Consider the following 15,548-nt stretch of genomic DNA (forward strand, 5'->3'; position numbering starts at 1 on the left):
GAAAAAAAACGAAACTTGAAAAGGCAATCTGACTCCAGAATTCTTACTTTTAATCCCCTGGGGAAGAGAGTAATGACATGACTTCTAAAACTTGTTTTAGTTTGTTCCATCTGCAGACCCTAAAAATTAGCAAATTTATATATAGGAAAACCTTAACAATGTTGTAAAAGCACAATATACCAGTTTTTCTGTTTCACTGACTGGCTTGGTTTTTGGCTGATACAGACTTAGTTCCATTTGTTTAAAATGCTAAGATTTCCTAAGAAACTATGAATACAAAAATAACATCTGATTTTACAATGTTTTCACTTTTAACTAGAGAAGAAACACTTTTAAATCTTACCATTTATTTTAAGACCATATTCTTTCAGATGAAGGATTTTCAAAATTTTTTAATGCAGCAGAACCTTATCTTTTAAACAAAGTATTACTGAAAACTCAATATATAGGTAACAGAGTGAGTCCTGCCTGCTCACTTTCCTTTCCAATTCTCTCCTAGTGGGAAACAGGGACTCCAAGAGTTTGTGGTACACAAAATGAAACCAGTTACTTTAGATAATGCACATCTGTGAACTCTTAATGATCTCAAACACCAAAAACAGAACTGGCTGGTAAGAGCTGAAGTTACAAACTCCAATTTAAGTTCATTAGTGATAGTTAAGTAATTCCTATAAGCAAAAAACAATATGCAGAGAAGTTGCCATGTACACCCTACTTTAGTCACAGAAATAAGCGTCTTATTTTAGAAGTCAGGGAGGAGTATGTCACAGGACAAACTGCTACCCTTCACAATTTACCTTCGTCAGAAACATCCTTCTATGCTAATGTACTTTTGCATATTTCACACCAAACATGGAAAAGAGCAAAAAGGCCAATTCTTCGTGCTTCCATTTTCTTGTTTGCAAATAAAAAACATTCTCTAACAATATCTCATTTCACAAGGACACTATGAAGATTATTAAAATTATATGCAAGACTGTCTAGTCTAAAGGGTCTCCCATAAACGTAGGTACATACCTATTAGGATGTGAAAGAAATATCATCTATCTACTTACACTTGCAACTAAGAAGGAAAACAAGCTATTATTTATAGACTAGGGATATACATTTTCCTAATTCTGGAGGAATAGAATCATTCGTATCTTAATGTTTACGTGATTCTTTCCAGGCCTGATTCAAGAGAAGACTCAAAACTTAAAAAAAAAAAAAAGAGTCCTCGGGCCAGCCCCGTGGCTTAGCGATTAAGTGCGAGTGCTCCACTGCCAGCGGCCGGGGTTCGGATCCCGGGTGCGCACCGACGTACCGCTTCTCCCGCCATGCTGAGGCCGCGTCCCACATACAGCAACTAGAAGAATGTGCAACTACGACATACAACTATCTACTGGGGCTTTGGGGGAAAAAAATTTAAAAAAAATAAAATAAAATAAAAAAGAGTCCTCAAAATATTCCCCACGTTTTTCAATTAATAAAAAAAAAAAACCTTGCAGATCTGTTTCCACTCCATCGTGTCCTCCTACCTTTTATCCACTATCACCCTTCATCACTCAGTCTTTCCCAAATCTTCAAAATTCCCCTTTCTATTGAGGTAATATACATAGGTAAGACTCCATAAAAATAATATTTCCATTGAAAAATAGGCAAAGGCCACAAAGAAGCAACTCTTAAAAGAAGAATATAAATAAATGTGTAAAGATGTTTAACTTCAACCATGAACTCATACACATTTAACAAGATACCATTTTCCCCTATCAGACTAGCATAGATAAAAAGATTCTTGATAACATTCGAGGTTTTTGAAGGGGTAGGGAAACAAGCCCACCACACACACACACACACACACACACACACACACACACACACACACACACACACACACTAAATGGAAACTATCTTTCTGGAGGGCAAACTGACAATGTGTAACAAAATCACAAATGCCGTGCACCTCATAATGATGTTTCGGTCAACGACAGACTGCACCAGATGACAGTGGTCCCATAAGCTTAGGTGTGTAGTAGGCTATACTATCTAGGTTTGTGTAAGTACACTCTATGATTGCAAAACGAAATCGCCTAATGATGCATGTCACAGGACATACCCCATCAAGCGACGCATGACTGTATGTATAAACTTTGACTCAGAAAGTACACTGCCAGGATTTATCCTAAGAAAATAATCAGCTAAGTTTGGACTACAAGGATGCATTACAAGTGTCTACAAGGATGTTCAGTGTAGTATTATCCATAATATTAAAAAACAAATAATTTATATGTATATTAAGACTGACTAAATGAATTACTGAATAACTACAGATACTAAAAATGAATGATCTAGGGGGCCGGACTGGTGGCGTAGTGGTTAAGTTCATGTGCTCCACTTCGGCAGCTCGGGGTTCACGGGTTCGGATCCCAGGTGCAGACAGACGCACCGCTTGCCAAGTCACACTGTGGTGGCCTCCCATATAAAGTAGAAGAAGATGGGCACAGATGTTAGCCCAGGGCTAATCTTCCTCAGCAAAAAGAGGAGGATTGGCATTGGATGTTAGCTCAGGGCTAATCTTCCTCACCAAAAAAAAAAAAAAGAAAGAAAGAAAAAAATAATCTATATTTAAGTGGAAATGATGAAAAATTCATGTTGTACAAAGTGATAAAAGAAGGTTTATAGCACAACGCAATTGCATTTCTTTTTTTTTTTTTTTAATATTTTCTCCCAGTCTGCCGCTTGCCTTCATCTTGGTGTCTTTTTTTTTTTTTTTTAATTTTTATTTATTTTTCCCCCAAAGCCCCAGTAGATAGTTGTATGTCATAGTTGTGCATTCTTCTAGCTGCTGTACGTGGGGCGCGGCCTCAGCATGGCTGGAGAAACAGTGCGTCTGTGCGCGCCCAGGATCCGAACCTGGGCCGCCTGCATCGGAGCGCACGCACTTAACCACTAAGCCACGTGGCCGGCCCCTGCATTTCTAAAATATGTCCTGATATACATTTTAAAATTCTGGAAAATTAAGTTAATTAAATAAAAATTAACACTTATTTTTTAAGCCACGGGGCCGGCCCTTGAGACACTTCTAAAGTAGAATTTTAAATACATTTTTGGCAATAAGCATGTTATTTTCTTTTTTAGAATTTTCCTTTAAAGTATATGTTTTGCTTTTTTTTCTCATTACAAAATACACGTACTCATTTAAAAAAAAAGGGAGGAAAAAAGGAAACTTCTCAGAAATACATAAACAGAAGTGAAAGACGAAAGGCAATAATTAATTAGCTTTCTCCTGCTTAACGTCAAGGTGCAATGCTTTGCTTAACACCCCACCTCTCTAGAAACTCCTCTTTTGGCTTTCAACCTCTGCTCTGCTCTTTGAGAATCCCTTAAATGCACCCTCTTCTCCCACTCATAACAAGCTCCACAGGCATCATCTCATCATCCATGATTGCATGTTCACTGAGACCTATATGGTGACGATTTCTTAATCCCTGTCTCAAGCCTAAACTTAAGTCTCATATTCACATTTCTGCATATGTGCTGTACACTCCTCAAAGTCAATATATTCACAAACTCTATCTATCTGCCTTCCCAACTGCCTACTCTGGTCCTATACTTTCCATCTCCATTAAAGGTTTCCTCATTTACTTGGTCCCCTCACGCTGGCAAACTCAGTCATCTTTGATCTCTCCCCTCAAATAACTGGTAACCAAATTCTGCCTATAGTCTACTTCTGAAATTTCTCCCTAATTCATCCTTTCCTCTCCATCTCACTGCCATTTTCAAAGTTAAGAGCCAAGGCAGGTCCAGCCATTTCTGACCTGGACTATAAAGCCAAACAAACATTTCTTAAGTACTCATTATATGCCACACACAGTAAAAGAAGTTGAGAACATGAAGATTAATAAAGCAAAGTACTACCATCAAGCATATCTTGAGGTAGAGAGATGGAATAAGATAATACAACGTAACAAGTACAACAACTGGAGCAAAATCCACAAGATGTTAATCTCTTTCCTATCTGATCTAATCTTACAACTACCTGAATTATCTTTCTAGAATACAAACCAGATCATGTCACTCTTCTGTTGTAAAACCCTTGATGATTCTACTTCATTGCCTACAAGGTAAAGTCAAAATGCTTTGATACCATGCAAACACTTCACAAAAAGGTCCCAATCTACCTAATAGCCTCATCTATTACTTCACACCCCATAATCCAGTCATGGATTATGCTCTGATAATATGCTAGGCACTTTCACAACACCTAGTGTTTGTGCATCCTGCTGCTGGAGATGGGCCCTTTTTCCTTGGGCCCACCAGTGGAAGTTTTGTGCTACTCTTAATCAAATAATACTAAGGATAGAAACTATACCTTGTTACTCTTTTTATCTTTCCCAAAGTCTAGCAAGATAGTAAATACTCAAGAAATGTTTGTTAAATGGATGATGGGGTGGAAACAGATCTGCAGAGAATCAAAATGTACTAATCATTACATTATTTTTTTGGTTCTCTGTCTAGAATCCAGGGGTCTACCTAAACACTAAGGCCACTACCTATCACCCCACCCCACCCCCACCCCCCACCAGGAGCCCAAAGGAGCCCATGTTTCTTTTCTCCCCTCTTCCTATTCATCTGGCTATCCATCCACCCATCCCACAAATAACAACAGTAAATAATAGACAGAGAATCCCTGACCTCCAAGGGGCTTATATTCAAGTAAGGAGAGACAATTAACAGATAAACAAATATATAAAATCATTTCAGATAGTGACCAACAGAATGAATATAAAATAAAGCAGTTTGATGGGACAGAATGTGGCTAGGGGAGAAATGTGCTATTTTAAATGGAGGTGGAGGAGAAGTCACAGGTTTCCCTGAGATGGTAACATATAAGCTGAGGCATGAAGGATGAGAAGCTCCAGCTAAGCAAAATTTGGGGAAAAAATTCTGCAGGCAGAAGGAAGTGTAAGTGTAAAAGCTCTGAGGCAGAAATGCACTTGCCTGTATGAGAGACAGAAGACAGTATGGCTAGAGAAAGAAATGAGTTTGGAGAAGAAAGCATGACCTTGTAGGCAGTAGCCTTAGTGGAGGCCTATCTGCACCTGCCTTGAGTTTGGAATTTCCTAGTTTATATCTTCTGCTGTCTGCACAATTTTCTACGTACTAATATCAGAGCAAGAGAACAATGGAATGGGGTATATGGCACACCCTATTGTTAGGAAGACTTCAGTTGATTCTGAAAGTACCTCTTCTGGTTTCTGTTGATAAAAAGTATTCTTGGCTATAATGCCATAACAATATGGCCCCATGGCTAATGAAAATCTGATAAGCACACAAGAATAAAACCACTGGAAAAGAAAGACAAGTTCTTTCTACTGCCTATAAGACAAGTCAAAATGAGAACTATCAAAATTATCCTAGATTCATGAGAGGAAATAAAACAAAAACACTCTACTACTCCGAAAATATACATGGGCTACAAATTTATCCTTTTAACTGAATGGATTTTTCCATTCCCATGTAAACTTAAAGATCATATAATACAAATCTAGACTTAAGTAATTAAATAAAATAGATTTCCAGTTTTCACTCACCAAGATTTTTCTTTACTTTTATAGAAATTAAACAATTTTATGATGTTTTGGGAATGCATGAATTTATATGCATTATAAACTGCCTCTCAGCAGTAATTTTGCGGATGTTTATGTCACAACCTATTTAATTCAGGTACTACCGTGATGTTAGAGCAAAGTCAGTACATTACATAACTGAATATTCACGAAACCAGCTGCTAAAGCAACTCAGTAGTTGCCAAGGAACTCAAGCAGTGTGAAATTACACATCTTACTCCTATTCTCAGTAGCATTTGCTGGCTTTGATAACCTGAACATGAACACATCACTAAATATAAAGAGCCTTTCATTATCTCAGTCAGGTATTAAAATCCCAGGCTGCCAGCCTTCCACTGATAAAAATAAATACATTCTCAGCATCCCTAAATTCAATTCTGTACCCAGTGATCTCTACCTAGTGTGGTGATGTTTCCCTGAATCTCTCTATGGGGGATTAAAGGTAAGATTTTTTCCATCTTCTTTTGCAGAATCATCAGAAGTAGCAGAGGTAACAAACAATAACCGTCTTATGCTCCCACACTCCCACACTCCCAAGGGCCAAAGTCTCTTACAATGGATCTTCATAATAATCCATAGACTCAATGGCTATTAAGAAAAAGAAAACACTTCAGCCTAAAAGGGGACCTCTTCACATTCTCTAAGCTGATGTCCAACTTCAAACATTTTACTATAATCTTTCATTTTCTCTTCTCCATTTACCTAGGGAGGGCCATAAAAAAGTTTATAAATAACCAATGTAACTTCCTCCCAATTTCACATCTTCAAACTGGTTGATTTTATCATTATTCATCATCTCACTCATAAATTCATACTTGAAATAAAAAATCCATTTCCTTGGTTGAGAAATAAAGTTGTATAATTTCTCCCTGGAGTTCTAGCTCAATCCTGATGTTGGGACTTTCAGAAAGAAATGCAAACATAGTATCAGTTGGCAAGCCTCTCTAAACAGGATATATATCCTTGCAGACTAAGTCTGGGTAATACTGAGTAAGGATTTACTCTTCCCTTATCAGAAGTAGAGTTTGAATTTAATAAGGCCTTACTCCCTTCTAAAAGTGTGGTTCAAGGACCAACAGCATCTACATCACCTGGGAATTTGTTAAAAAGACAGAATTTAGGCCTCTACCTCTTAGACCAACCGAATCAGAATCTTCATTTTATTGATATCTGTATGCAGATCTCCCTACATCATAAAATCTCAGAACTCGTGGAAAATTTAAAAGCCTATCACACATAAAGAGAGATCAACCTTGGATAACAATTCAAACTGATAATGACTATAGTCCCCTTCACAAATTCTTTAGTTCTTATAACAGGTCCTCCTTAAGAGAATTTCTCATAAAATTATAAACTGCTTGTCTTGAAACGCACCAAAGCTTATGATAGCTGCTTCTGTTAGAGGAAGCCACTCATGTAACCAAGTTCTTACCTAATCTGAGCTCTCCGAAGTTCCCACACCCTATCTTCTTGCCAACTCTGAAGTTGGGTCCCACCATAAGAACCCCAGAGGATGTTGAGGAGCCAGACGGTCGGGAACAGTGTGCACTCCTTTGTGCCATGGGTTTAGTTGTTCGTTGTCTTTCATCCTTCTCCCTATTAGGATGGTCCATGATCCTACACGACAGCCTCTGCACAACAAGTAGCCTCAGTCTGTATACCTCTCTTCAATACAAAAGTATGTCCAAATAAACTGTAGTCAGAGAAGAGTAAGGGGTTGTTTTGGCACCATATTTATGTTTCTAATGTATCTCCAGAAGATGAAAAACCATTCATTAGTTCTTGTAGGACACGTAGTCTGTAGGTCTCAAGCACAGGAGGATATTTTGTAACCTAGGTAAAAATCAAGAAAACATACAGTTAAAAAGAAAATTTTAAAACAAACTGAAAAAGTTACCACTAATTAGAGTGGATCCTATCCAAAAATGAGCAAAGTGGATATCTTCCTGAAATGGGTTTTGGTTTTATATCCTCCAGCAGTTTAGCCATCTGGACTAGTTATTCATCTTGTAACATAAGCTCAGTAGGCTGCAGATCATGGCAGCTAAGGGAACACACAAGACTTGAATATAAAATCCTTTCTTCTCGTACTGTACAGATGACCCAAAAGAAAGCTATCTGTTGGCTTTTTCATCACTGGCTAACAGAAAGATATGGTGGGGTTAAGCATAAGTTAAATAAACTGAGGACAATTAAATGCTCTTCCTTTTAATTTGGATAGAATCTATCAGAAATGAGGCTACTCACTGTCCCCCTCCTCCACCCCACCATTTACCAAGCACTGACAGCAATCACACAATCCAAAACAAGTTACTGACTGACAGAGACTACTTTTATGAAGGACTTTCCAAAACTCTAATGGCACTAACTAGTCCTAGACTAAAGCTTTGGAAAGCTCAACTTTTGGTCTAGTTTTCAGTGTGGACTGAGTATACAATGATAGAATGTCTGAAGCAGATCCTCTGCACAATCTCAAAGTGAAAATAAAGCTGAGAAACAAAAAATCTTAAAGAAAAACTCACCCCTAGTGGAATTCTCCAGTGTCCTGACTCAGGACAAAGCCCAAGACAAAAGTTTACAATGAGATAATTTTGACACTATTTTTAATAATCCAGGTGTATATCCTTAACAAAAAATATTCTGTTATCACTAACCAAATACTAAATACATTCTTATGTTTCACTTTCATTAAGTATTTTCCTTAAAATTTTAAGGAAGAAGAGAACTAGAACAACTGCTTAGCTATTACTTACAACTGCTTATTGCATGCATATAATAAAGCAAAAATGTCTAGACTGTAAGCTTCTGACAGACACCTTTAATTCTCTACTACAGGGACGGGCACAAACCCATGAGCTGACTACAAATGGGCACATGACCCGAGAATATAATCTGTTTACTTCATTATAGTAGTTAAAATGAAATGTTTTTTATCTTTTCTGTTTTCTCTGCATTATTAAAACTGTATAAGCCTAACTTGCACAAAGTTAATCAATACAATACATTTCTCTGAATTTGGGAAACACTACACCTACATTCATAATGTTTATTCTGTTAAGGAAAAAAATCAGGGTGATGAGAAGAGGTCAGTAATTACTGGATTTCCTACATGATCAACATTATGAATTCATATTTCTCCTTATTCTTTCTCTTATTTCCAACCTAATACCCTCCAATTATCTTTGTTGTTTACCCAAAGTCCCTCAAACAATATTACTAAGAAAAGTGAAATAAAATTTAAGATGTTTTATTTAGATAGTCCCATATTAACTGGTGGGAGTGTGTCTACGTATGAGAAACCGTCAGACTATCCTTTCTTCCCTTATAAATTTTTAGGACAGGAAAAGAATGTATCTTAGCTTATCCAGACAATTTTGAGCATTCAACTAACTCCCACATTTTCATAAGTTATCACTAGTATCACAGTTTCATTTAAAAGATTTGAAAATCTGTACTACCTTGTCTATTGCTCTTTTACTCTGTTTTTTAACAGATGGAGGTTATTTTTATAATGCTTGTCAATAACTTTCTCCATTGCACTTAGACTCATGTAACATTAGGTGGAGTAATCAAACACAGCCCTCATTATCTATGTATACTTGCGTGTACGTATCAGAAAAACATACAGTACTTGCCAGATTAGAAATTTGCAGAAAGCCAAAAATCACATTCAGCTGGGAAAAGGATGTTTTTAACACCTGCTTATAGACCAGAACAATCACTTCACCTCCCAGAAACATGGCAAAAACTCACATTTAAAATATCAATTTTCGGGCCGGCCCCATCGCTTAGCGGTTAAGTGTGAGCGCTCCGCTACTGGCGGCCTGGGTTCGGATCCTGGGCGCGCATCGACGCACCGCTTCTCTGGCCATGCTGAGGCTGCGTCCCACATACAGCAACTAGAAGGATGTGCAACTATGACATACAACTATCTACTGGGGCTTTGGGGGAAAAAAAAAGGAGGAGGATTGGCAATAGATGTTAGCTCAGAGCCAGTTTTCCTCAGCAAAAAAAAGAGGAGGATTAGCATGGATGTTACCTCAGGGCTGATCTTCCTCACAAAAAAAATATCAATTTTCTAATCTATGCACGGGACATTAGCAGGGTGTAATCTAATTATGAAAGATGAATAATATTCAGTACTATTTTAAGCAGCACCTCTCATTTAAGAAATCAAACTAATAAAATGATTAATTTTTTTTAAACCCTATTTATCACCACCCACTGCTCAAAACTATTTTCTACTTCCCAATTACAAACTCTTTAGCTTGTCATTTGAGTCCCTGCAATATCAACTCCCTATTTAAATTCATGTATTAAGAAGCTACTACATAAACACAAGGAGCATCCATTTTTAGCCCTTAGACCTAGAACAGCCTCTTAACTCTTCTGTCTTATGTAAGGCCTGACTCATATCCTAGGTTCTTTGGGAAACCTTTTATAACCAATTCATCATTAACACTTGGAGCATCACTGTCTATACCACCCATTTGCCACTCCCATGTACCAGATTAAATTTCATCTAAATTCATTAGTGTTAAGACATAAGCTAATTAGAATTTCCATTTCACAAGGATATTAAATGGTTTATTTACAGTTCCTAGCAGATAACATATGAAAAAGCTACCTCAAGAATCAGGTCAAATAGAACACCCAAAGTAACCATTAAGTTATACTTTAACCTTATTTTTAAAAAAATGGCTTCCAAGGACAGCAGTAAAAGACAAACTATATGCTTATATTATTTCTCCTTTTTTAATAGTTAAAAAAAAGGAAAAAGGAGAGAAATTATATAAATGCAGTAAATAGACGTTTATTTTTCTGGTGAATAAACTATTTGGCAGTCACTTGTAACTTATTTATTAAACATGTTAACGTTATGATGAATACGTATTTGGATTTTTAGTCATATCAGCAAGTTCCTTAAGAAGCCTAATTCTAGTAGTTTCTATCAATTTAAGCATACCTGAATTAGAGGAAAGATAAGACATTTTTAAAAGTATGACACTCCACATATTCTTTGTAATCAAAAGTTATAGTTTATTTCAGGAACTGGTTTTATCCTGCCCAGAAGGCATCACTCTATCATAAAGCCCCACTTAGCTACTGAATAAAAAGAAATTTATACACATGTATTTCTTGACTGCGAAATTACAAGAGCTCTCTAGCATATTAAAGAGTTACTGCAAATAGTAAAATCAACAAATTCATTTCATCAAACTGTGGGTAGGGAACTAATGCCACATCTGCCTGGTTTACGTCAGAGTTGAAGAATATGGCTATGTCTCAGCAGTGGTCAATAGAAAGTTTTCCTTCATAGACCACTCTAGAAGATATCTTATAGCATTTCATCACATCGAAATGGGAGAAATTTATGTTTCTTGTAACTGCCACCCTGAGCCAACATATAAAGAAATAGGTCAAAACTAAGAGTTTCTCTGGCCCAAAGTCACTCTCTGTAAGGCAGCAATGAATGCTTTGTGGGAGAGACAGTTATGGTCTTTTATCATGAATGAAATGACTAAAGTGAATTTATCGCTTTATGTAACAGTATTTCGAGAAGTTGCAGGAAATCTAAAAAAAAAATTAAGTCATATTATAAAACCATCAAAGAAAATATTTAAATAATTACAGCTGTGACTCTGTTACGTGAAAATAAATCACTGATTGACAGTCTGTTATTTCAGATTCTCAGATATTGGTATTGTCAAAAATGAGGCACATAAATATTTAAATTTTAAAGTCAAAACACGCTCGGCCTTTGTTGATGGTCAAGACAAGAGACTGTCAGGCTTCTAAATCTCTCTCTTCTGATATAACTTATGGTGAAACTGTTTATAGGTGTAGGACTGCTGGATCATATGGTAAGTGTATGTTTAACTTAAAGAATCTCCAAGGTGATCAGATGCTCTCTTCAACCATTCCTTCATCTACCACATGTTGGCTTTGATCCTAATGCTTGCAGGCTCTTGCTCACAAGTTTCAGCTTTGGGTGTCACTTCCCACACCAGTGTCCAGAACAGAAACGAAAGGGCAATAGCAAAAGACCTTCTCATCATGTATCTGTTTTTTGGTGAGGATGAAAATTCTTCCCAGAGTTCCCAGCAAAATTCCCCTTATGTTGAGTTGCCAACAAACAGTATCTGCAACAATATCTGAAATTCCCATTGTAAGCTCCTTAAAGAATGAGATCAAAGCCTAACCCAATGTTCAGAATGTAGAATAAATTTCAAGAGCAGTATCACACCCAAAGAAGGTATTCAGTAAACATTCAGTAAAAATAATATCTGCATGTGCTTGTGCATGTGTGCTAAAAAAGCAAAAATTATAGGACGATAAAAAAAATTATAGGACAATTTATATAAAAATAAAAGACCCATAAACTCGTTTTAGCTTTAAAAAAAGGACACAATAAGAACTTCACTTTAATTAACCTAACAAATGATCAAAATTGATTTATTTTAGCCAAAATACATTATGGGAGTATTATTAAAAGGAAAAACAATGTTCACAGATTCTGGTACTATTACTGTTTCTCTTTTCCACAAATTCCAATTATTAATGTTTCCATTCTTACCACCCCAATCCTCACTGTTCAGTCTATTCCCATGTGACAATCATTTTTTCCAGTTTTATTGATATATAATTGATATATAATATTGTATTATGTTAAGGTGTACAACATAATGATTAGACATTGGTATATATTGTGAAATGATTACCAGAATAAATTTAATTAACATCCATCACCAAACATAGCTACAATTTTTTTTCTTGTAATGAGAACTTTTAAGATCTACTCTTTTATCAACTTTCAAATATATGATACAGTATTGTTAACTATAGTCATCATGCTGTACATTATATCCCCATGACTTAATTATCTTATAACTGGAAGTTTGTACCTTTTAACCACCTTTACCCATTTCTCGCCCCCCTTCCCCACTCCCACCTTTGGCAACACCAATCTGTTCTCTGTTTCTACGAGTTCGTTTTTTTTTTTCAGATTCCACATAGAAGTGAGATCGATCATACAGAATTTGTCTCAGTCTGACTTATTTCACTTAGCATAATGTCCTCAAGGCCCAGCCATGTTGTCGCAAATGGCAAGATTTCCTTCATTTTTCATGGATGAATAATATTCCAGCGGGTATGATTGTGTGTATATATACACACACACACATAACACATCTTGTTTATTCATTTGTCTGTTGTTGGACACATAGGTTGTTTCTATGTCTTGGCTATTGTAAATAATGCTGCAAAGAACATGGGGGTGCAGATATTTCTTCGAGGTAGTGATTTCCTTTCCTTTTGATAAATACCCAGAAGTGGAATTCCTGGATCATATCATAGTTCTATTTTTAGTTTTCTGAGGAACCGCCATACTGTTTTCCACAGTGGCTGCAGCAATTTACATTCCCACCAACAGTACACAAGGGTTCCCTTTTCTCCACAACCCTCCCAACACTTATCTCATTTTTTTTAAAATTTTATTTATTTATTTTTTTCCCCCAAAGCCCCAGTAGATAGTTGTATGTCACAGATGCACATCCTTCCAGTTGCTGTATGTGGGACACGGCTTCAGCATGGCCGGAGAAGCAGTGCGTCGGTGCGCGCCCGGGGTCCGAACCCGGGCCGCCAGCAGCGGAGCGAGCGCACTTAACCGCTAAGCCACGGGCCGGCCCTATCTCATCTTTTTGATGACAGCCATTCTAATAGGTGTGAGGTGATACCTCATTGTGGATTTGACTTACATTTCCCTGATGATTAGTGATGTCGAGCACCTTTTCATGTACTTGTGGCCACTTGTATGTCTTCTTTGGAAAAATGTCTATTCAGTTCCTCTGTCCATTTTTTAATCGGATTGTTTTTTTCCCACTGAGTTGTATGAGTTATTTATATATTTTAGATATTAACTCCTGAGGAGATATATGATACGCAAATATTTTCTCCCATTCTGTAGGCTGTCTTCTCATTTATTGATGGTTCCATTTGCTGTGCAGAAGCTTTTTAGTTTGATGTAGTCCCCCTTTGTTTATTTTTGCTTTTGTTGCCTTTGCTTTTGATGTCAAATCCAAAAAGTCATTGCTAAGACCAATGTCAAGGCGCTTACCCTATATATTTTTTTCTAGGAGTTTTATGGTTTCAGGTATTTCGCTGAAGTCTGTAATCCATTGTGAGTTGGTTTTTGTGTACGGTATAAGACAGGAGTCCAGTTTTCCCATCACCATTTATTGAAGAGACTATCCTTTCTCTGTTGTATTGTTCAAGGAAACCTCAACTAAAATTGGAGTCAAGAAGGCCTGTAGAGGAAGCTGTCATGCCCTACCATTCTTCATCAATTACCCCAAATGGGAAGTTGTCAGTTACAGACCCCAACAGGAAGAGAAGTACCTTGCACTTCCAAACAGGAAGTACGACTACTTTACTACTATAGCAGAAGAAAGGAAGACTTCCTTCTTGTCTAGCAACAAGCCCAGCAAATGGAAAATGCTACAGCTCAGCCAATCAGAAGCTGTTGTTACCTGAACTTTTACATTCCTCCAATGAACTTTCATTTTTTTCCCTTGGACTTTCTTTTCTTGTCCCCGTCTCGTTACTATACAACTCTTCCACGTTGTGTAACTCCTCAAAGTATCTCCATGCTTGCCAGATGAGATGCTGCCCAATTCATGAATCGTTTAACAAAACCAATCATCTTCAAATTTAGTCAGTTGAATTTTGCTTTTAACAGTATATTCTTGGCTCCTTTGCTGTAAATTAACTGACATATATGCATAGATTCATTTCTGGGATCCCTATTCTATTCCATTCATCTGTGTGTCTGTTCTTATGCCAATACCATACTGTTTTGATTACCATAACTTTGCATTACAGTTTGAAATCAGCAATTGTGAAGCCTCCAACTTTGCTGTTCTTTCTCAAGATTGCTTTCTCTATTTGGGGTCTTTGGTGGTTCCATACAAATTTTAGGATTGTTTTTCCTATTTCTGTGAAAAATGCCATTGAAATTTTGATGGAGATTGCACTGAATCTGTAGATCACTTTGGGTGGTATAGACATGTTAATATTAATTCTAATCCATGAGCATGGAATATCTTTTGATTTATTTGTGTCTCAATTTCTTTCATCAATGTCTTATAGTTTTCAGTGTACAGATCTTTCACCTCCTTAATTAAATTTATTTCTAAGCATTTTTTTTCTTTTTGATGCAACTGTAAATGTGACTGTTTTCTTAATTTCTTTCTGATGGTGAAATGCAACAGATTTGTATATTGATCTTGTACCCTGAAACTTTACTGAATTGGTTGATTAGTTCTAATGGTTTTTTGGGTGTCTTTAGGCTATTCTATATATATCATGTCACCTGCAAATACTGACAGTTTTACTTCTTCCTTTCCAATTTGGAAGCCTTTTATTTCTTTTTTTTGCCTAATTGCCCTGGCTAGCACTTCCAATACTATGTTGATTTCTTCTGTGACCCACTGGTTGTTCAGGAGCATGTTGTTTTATCTCTACATATTTCTGAATTTTCCAGTTTTCTTCTTGTAATTGATTTCTGTTTCATCCCACTGTGGTTGGAAAAAATGCTTGCTATAACTCCCATCTCCTTAAATTTATTAAGACTTGTTTTGTGGCCTAACATAGGATCTATCCTGAAGAATGTTCTGTGTGCTATTAAAAAGAACGTGTATTCTGCTTCTGTTGCATGGAACATTTTTTAAACGTCCATTAAGTCCATCTGGTCTAATGTGTACTTTAAGTTCAATGTTTTGTTACTGATTTTCTGTTTGGATGATCTATCCATTATTGCAAGTGAGGTACTGAAGTCCCCTACTATTATTGTGTTGCTATTTCTCCCTTCAGGTCTGTTAATATTTACTTTATATGTTTAGGTGCTCCTACATTGTTTTGTATAAATGTTTACAAAGGTTA

At 36.6% G+C, this 15,548-nt stretch overlaps 1 protein-coding gene across 11 annotated transcripts in view; it reads right to left on the minus strand.

Annotated features, from left to right (window-relative positions):
• The window catches only part of CSNK1G1 (casein kinase 1 gamma 1), a 205,215-nt gene that overhangs the window by 120,636 nt on the left and 69,031 nt on the right, over positions 1-15,548 (minus strand). For 9 of the 11 annotated variants that reach the window (XM_058541801.1, XM_058541804.1, XM_058541810.1 and 6 more), the window contains one exon: positions 7,042-7,442. The exons of the other annotated variants lie outside the window; for them this stretch is intronic. In XM_058541801.1, coding sequence (XP_058397784.1) covers positions 7,042-7,222 — 181 coding nt within the window. In that variant the 5' untranslated portion in view covers positions 7,223-7,442. The remainder of the gene's footprint in view (positions 1-7,041; positions 7,443-15,548) is intronic. 11 annotated transcript variants of the gene reach the window in all.

This window comes from Diceros bicornis, chromosome 5 (genome assembly GCF_020826845.1).
Source record: "Diceros bicornis minor isolate mBicDic1 chromosome 5, mDicBic1.mat.cur, whole genome shotgun sequence".
Taxonomy (NCBI): domain Eukaryota; kingdom Metazoa; phylum Chordata; class Mammalia; order Perissodactyla; family Rhinocerotidae; genus Diceros; species Diceros bicornis.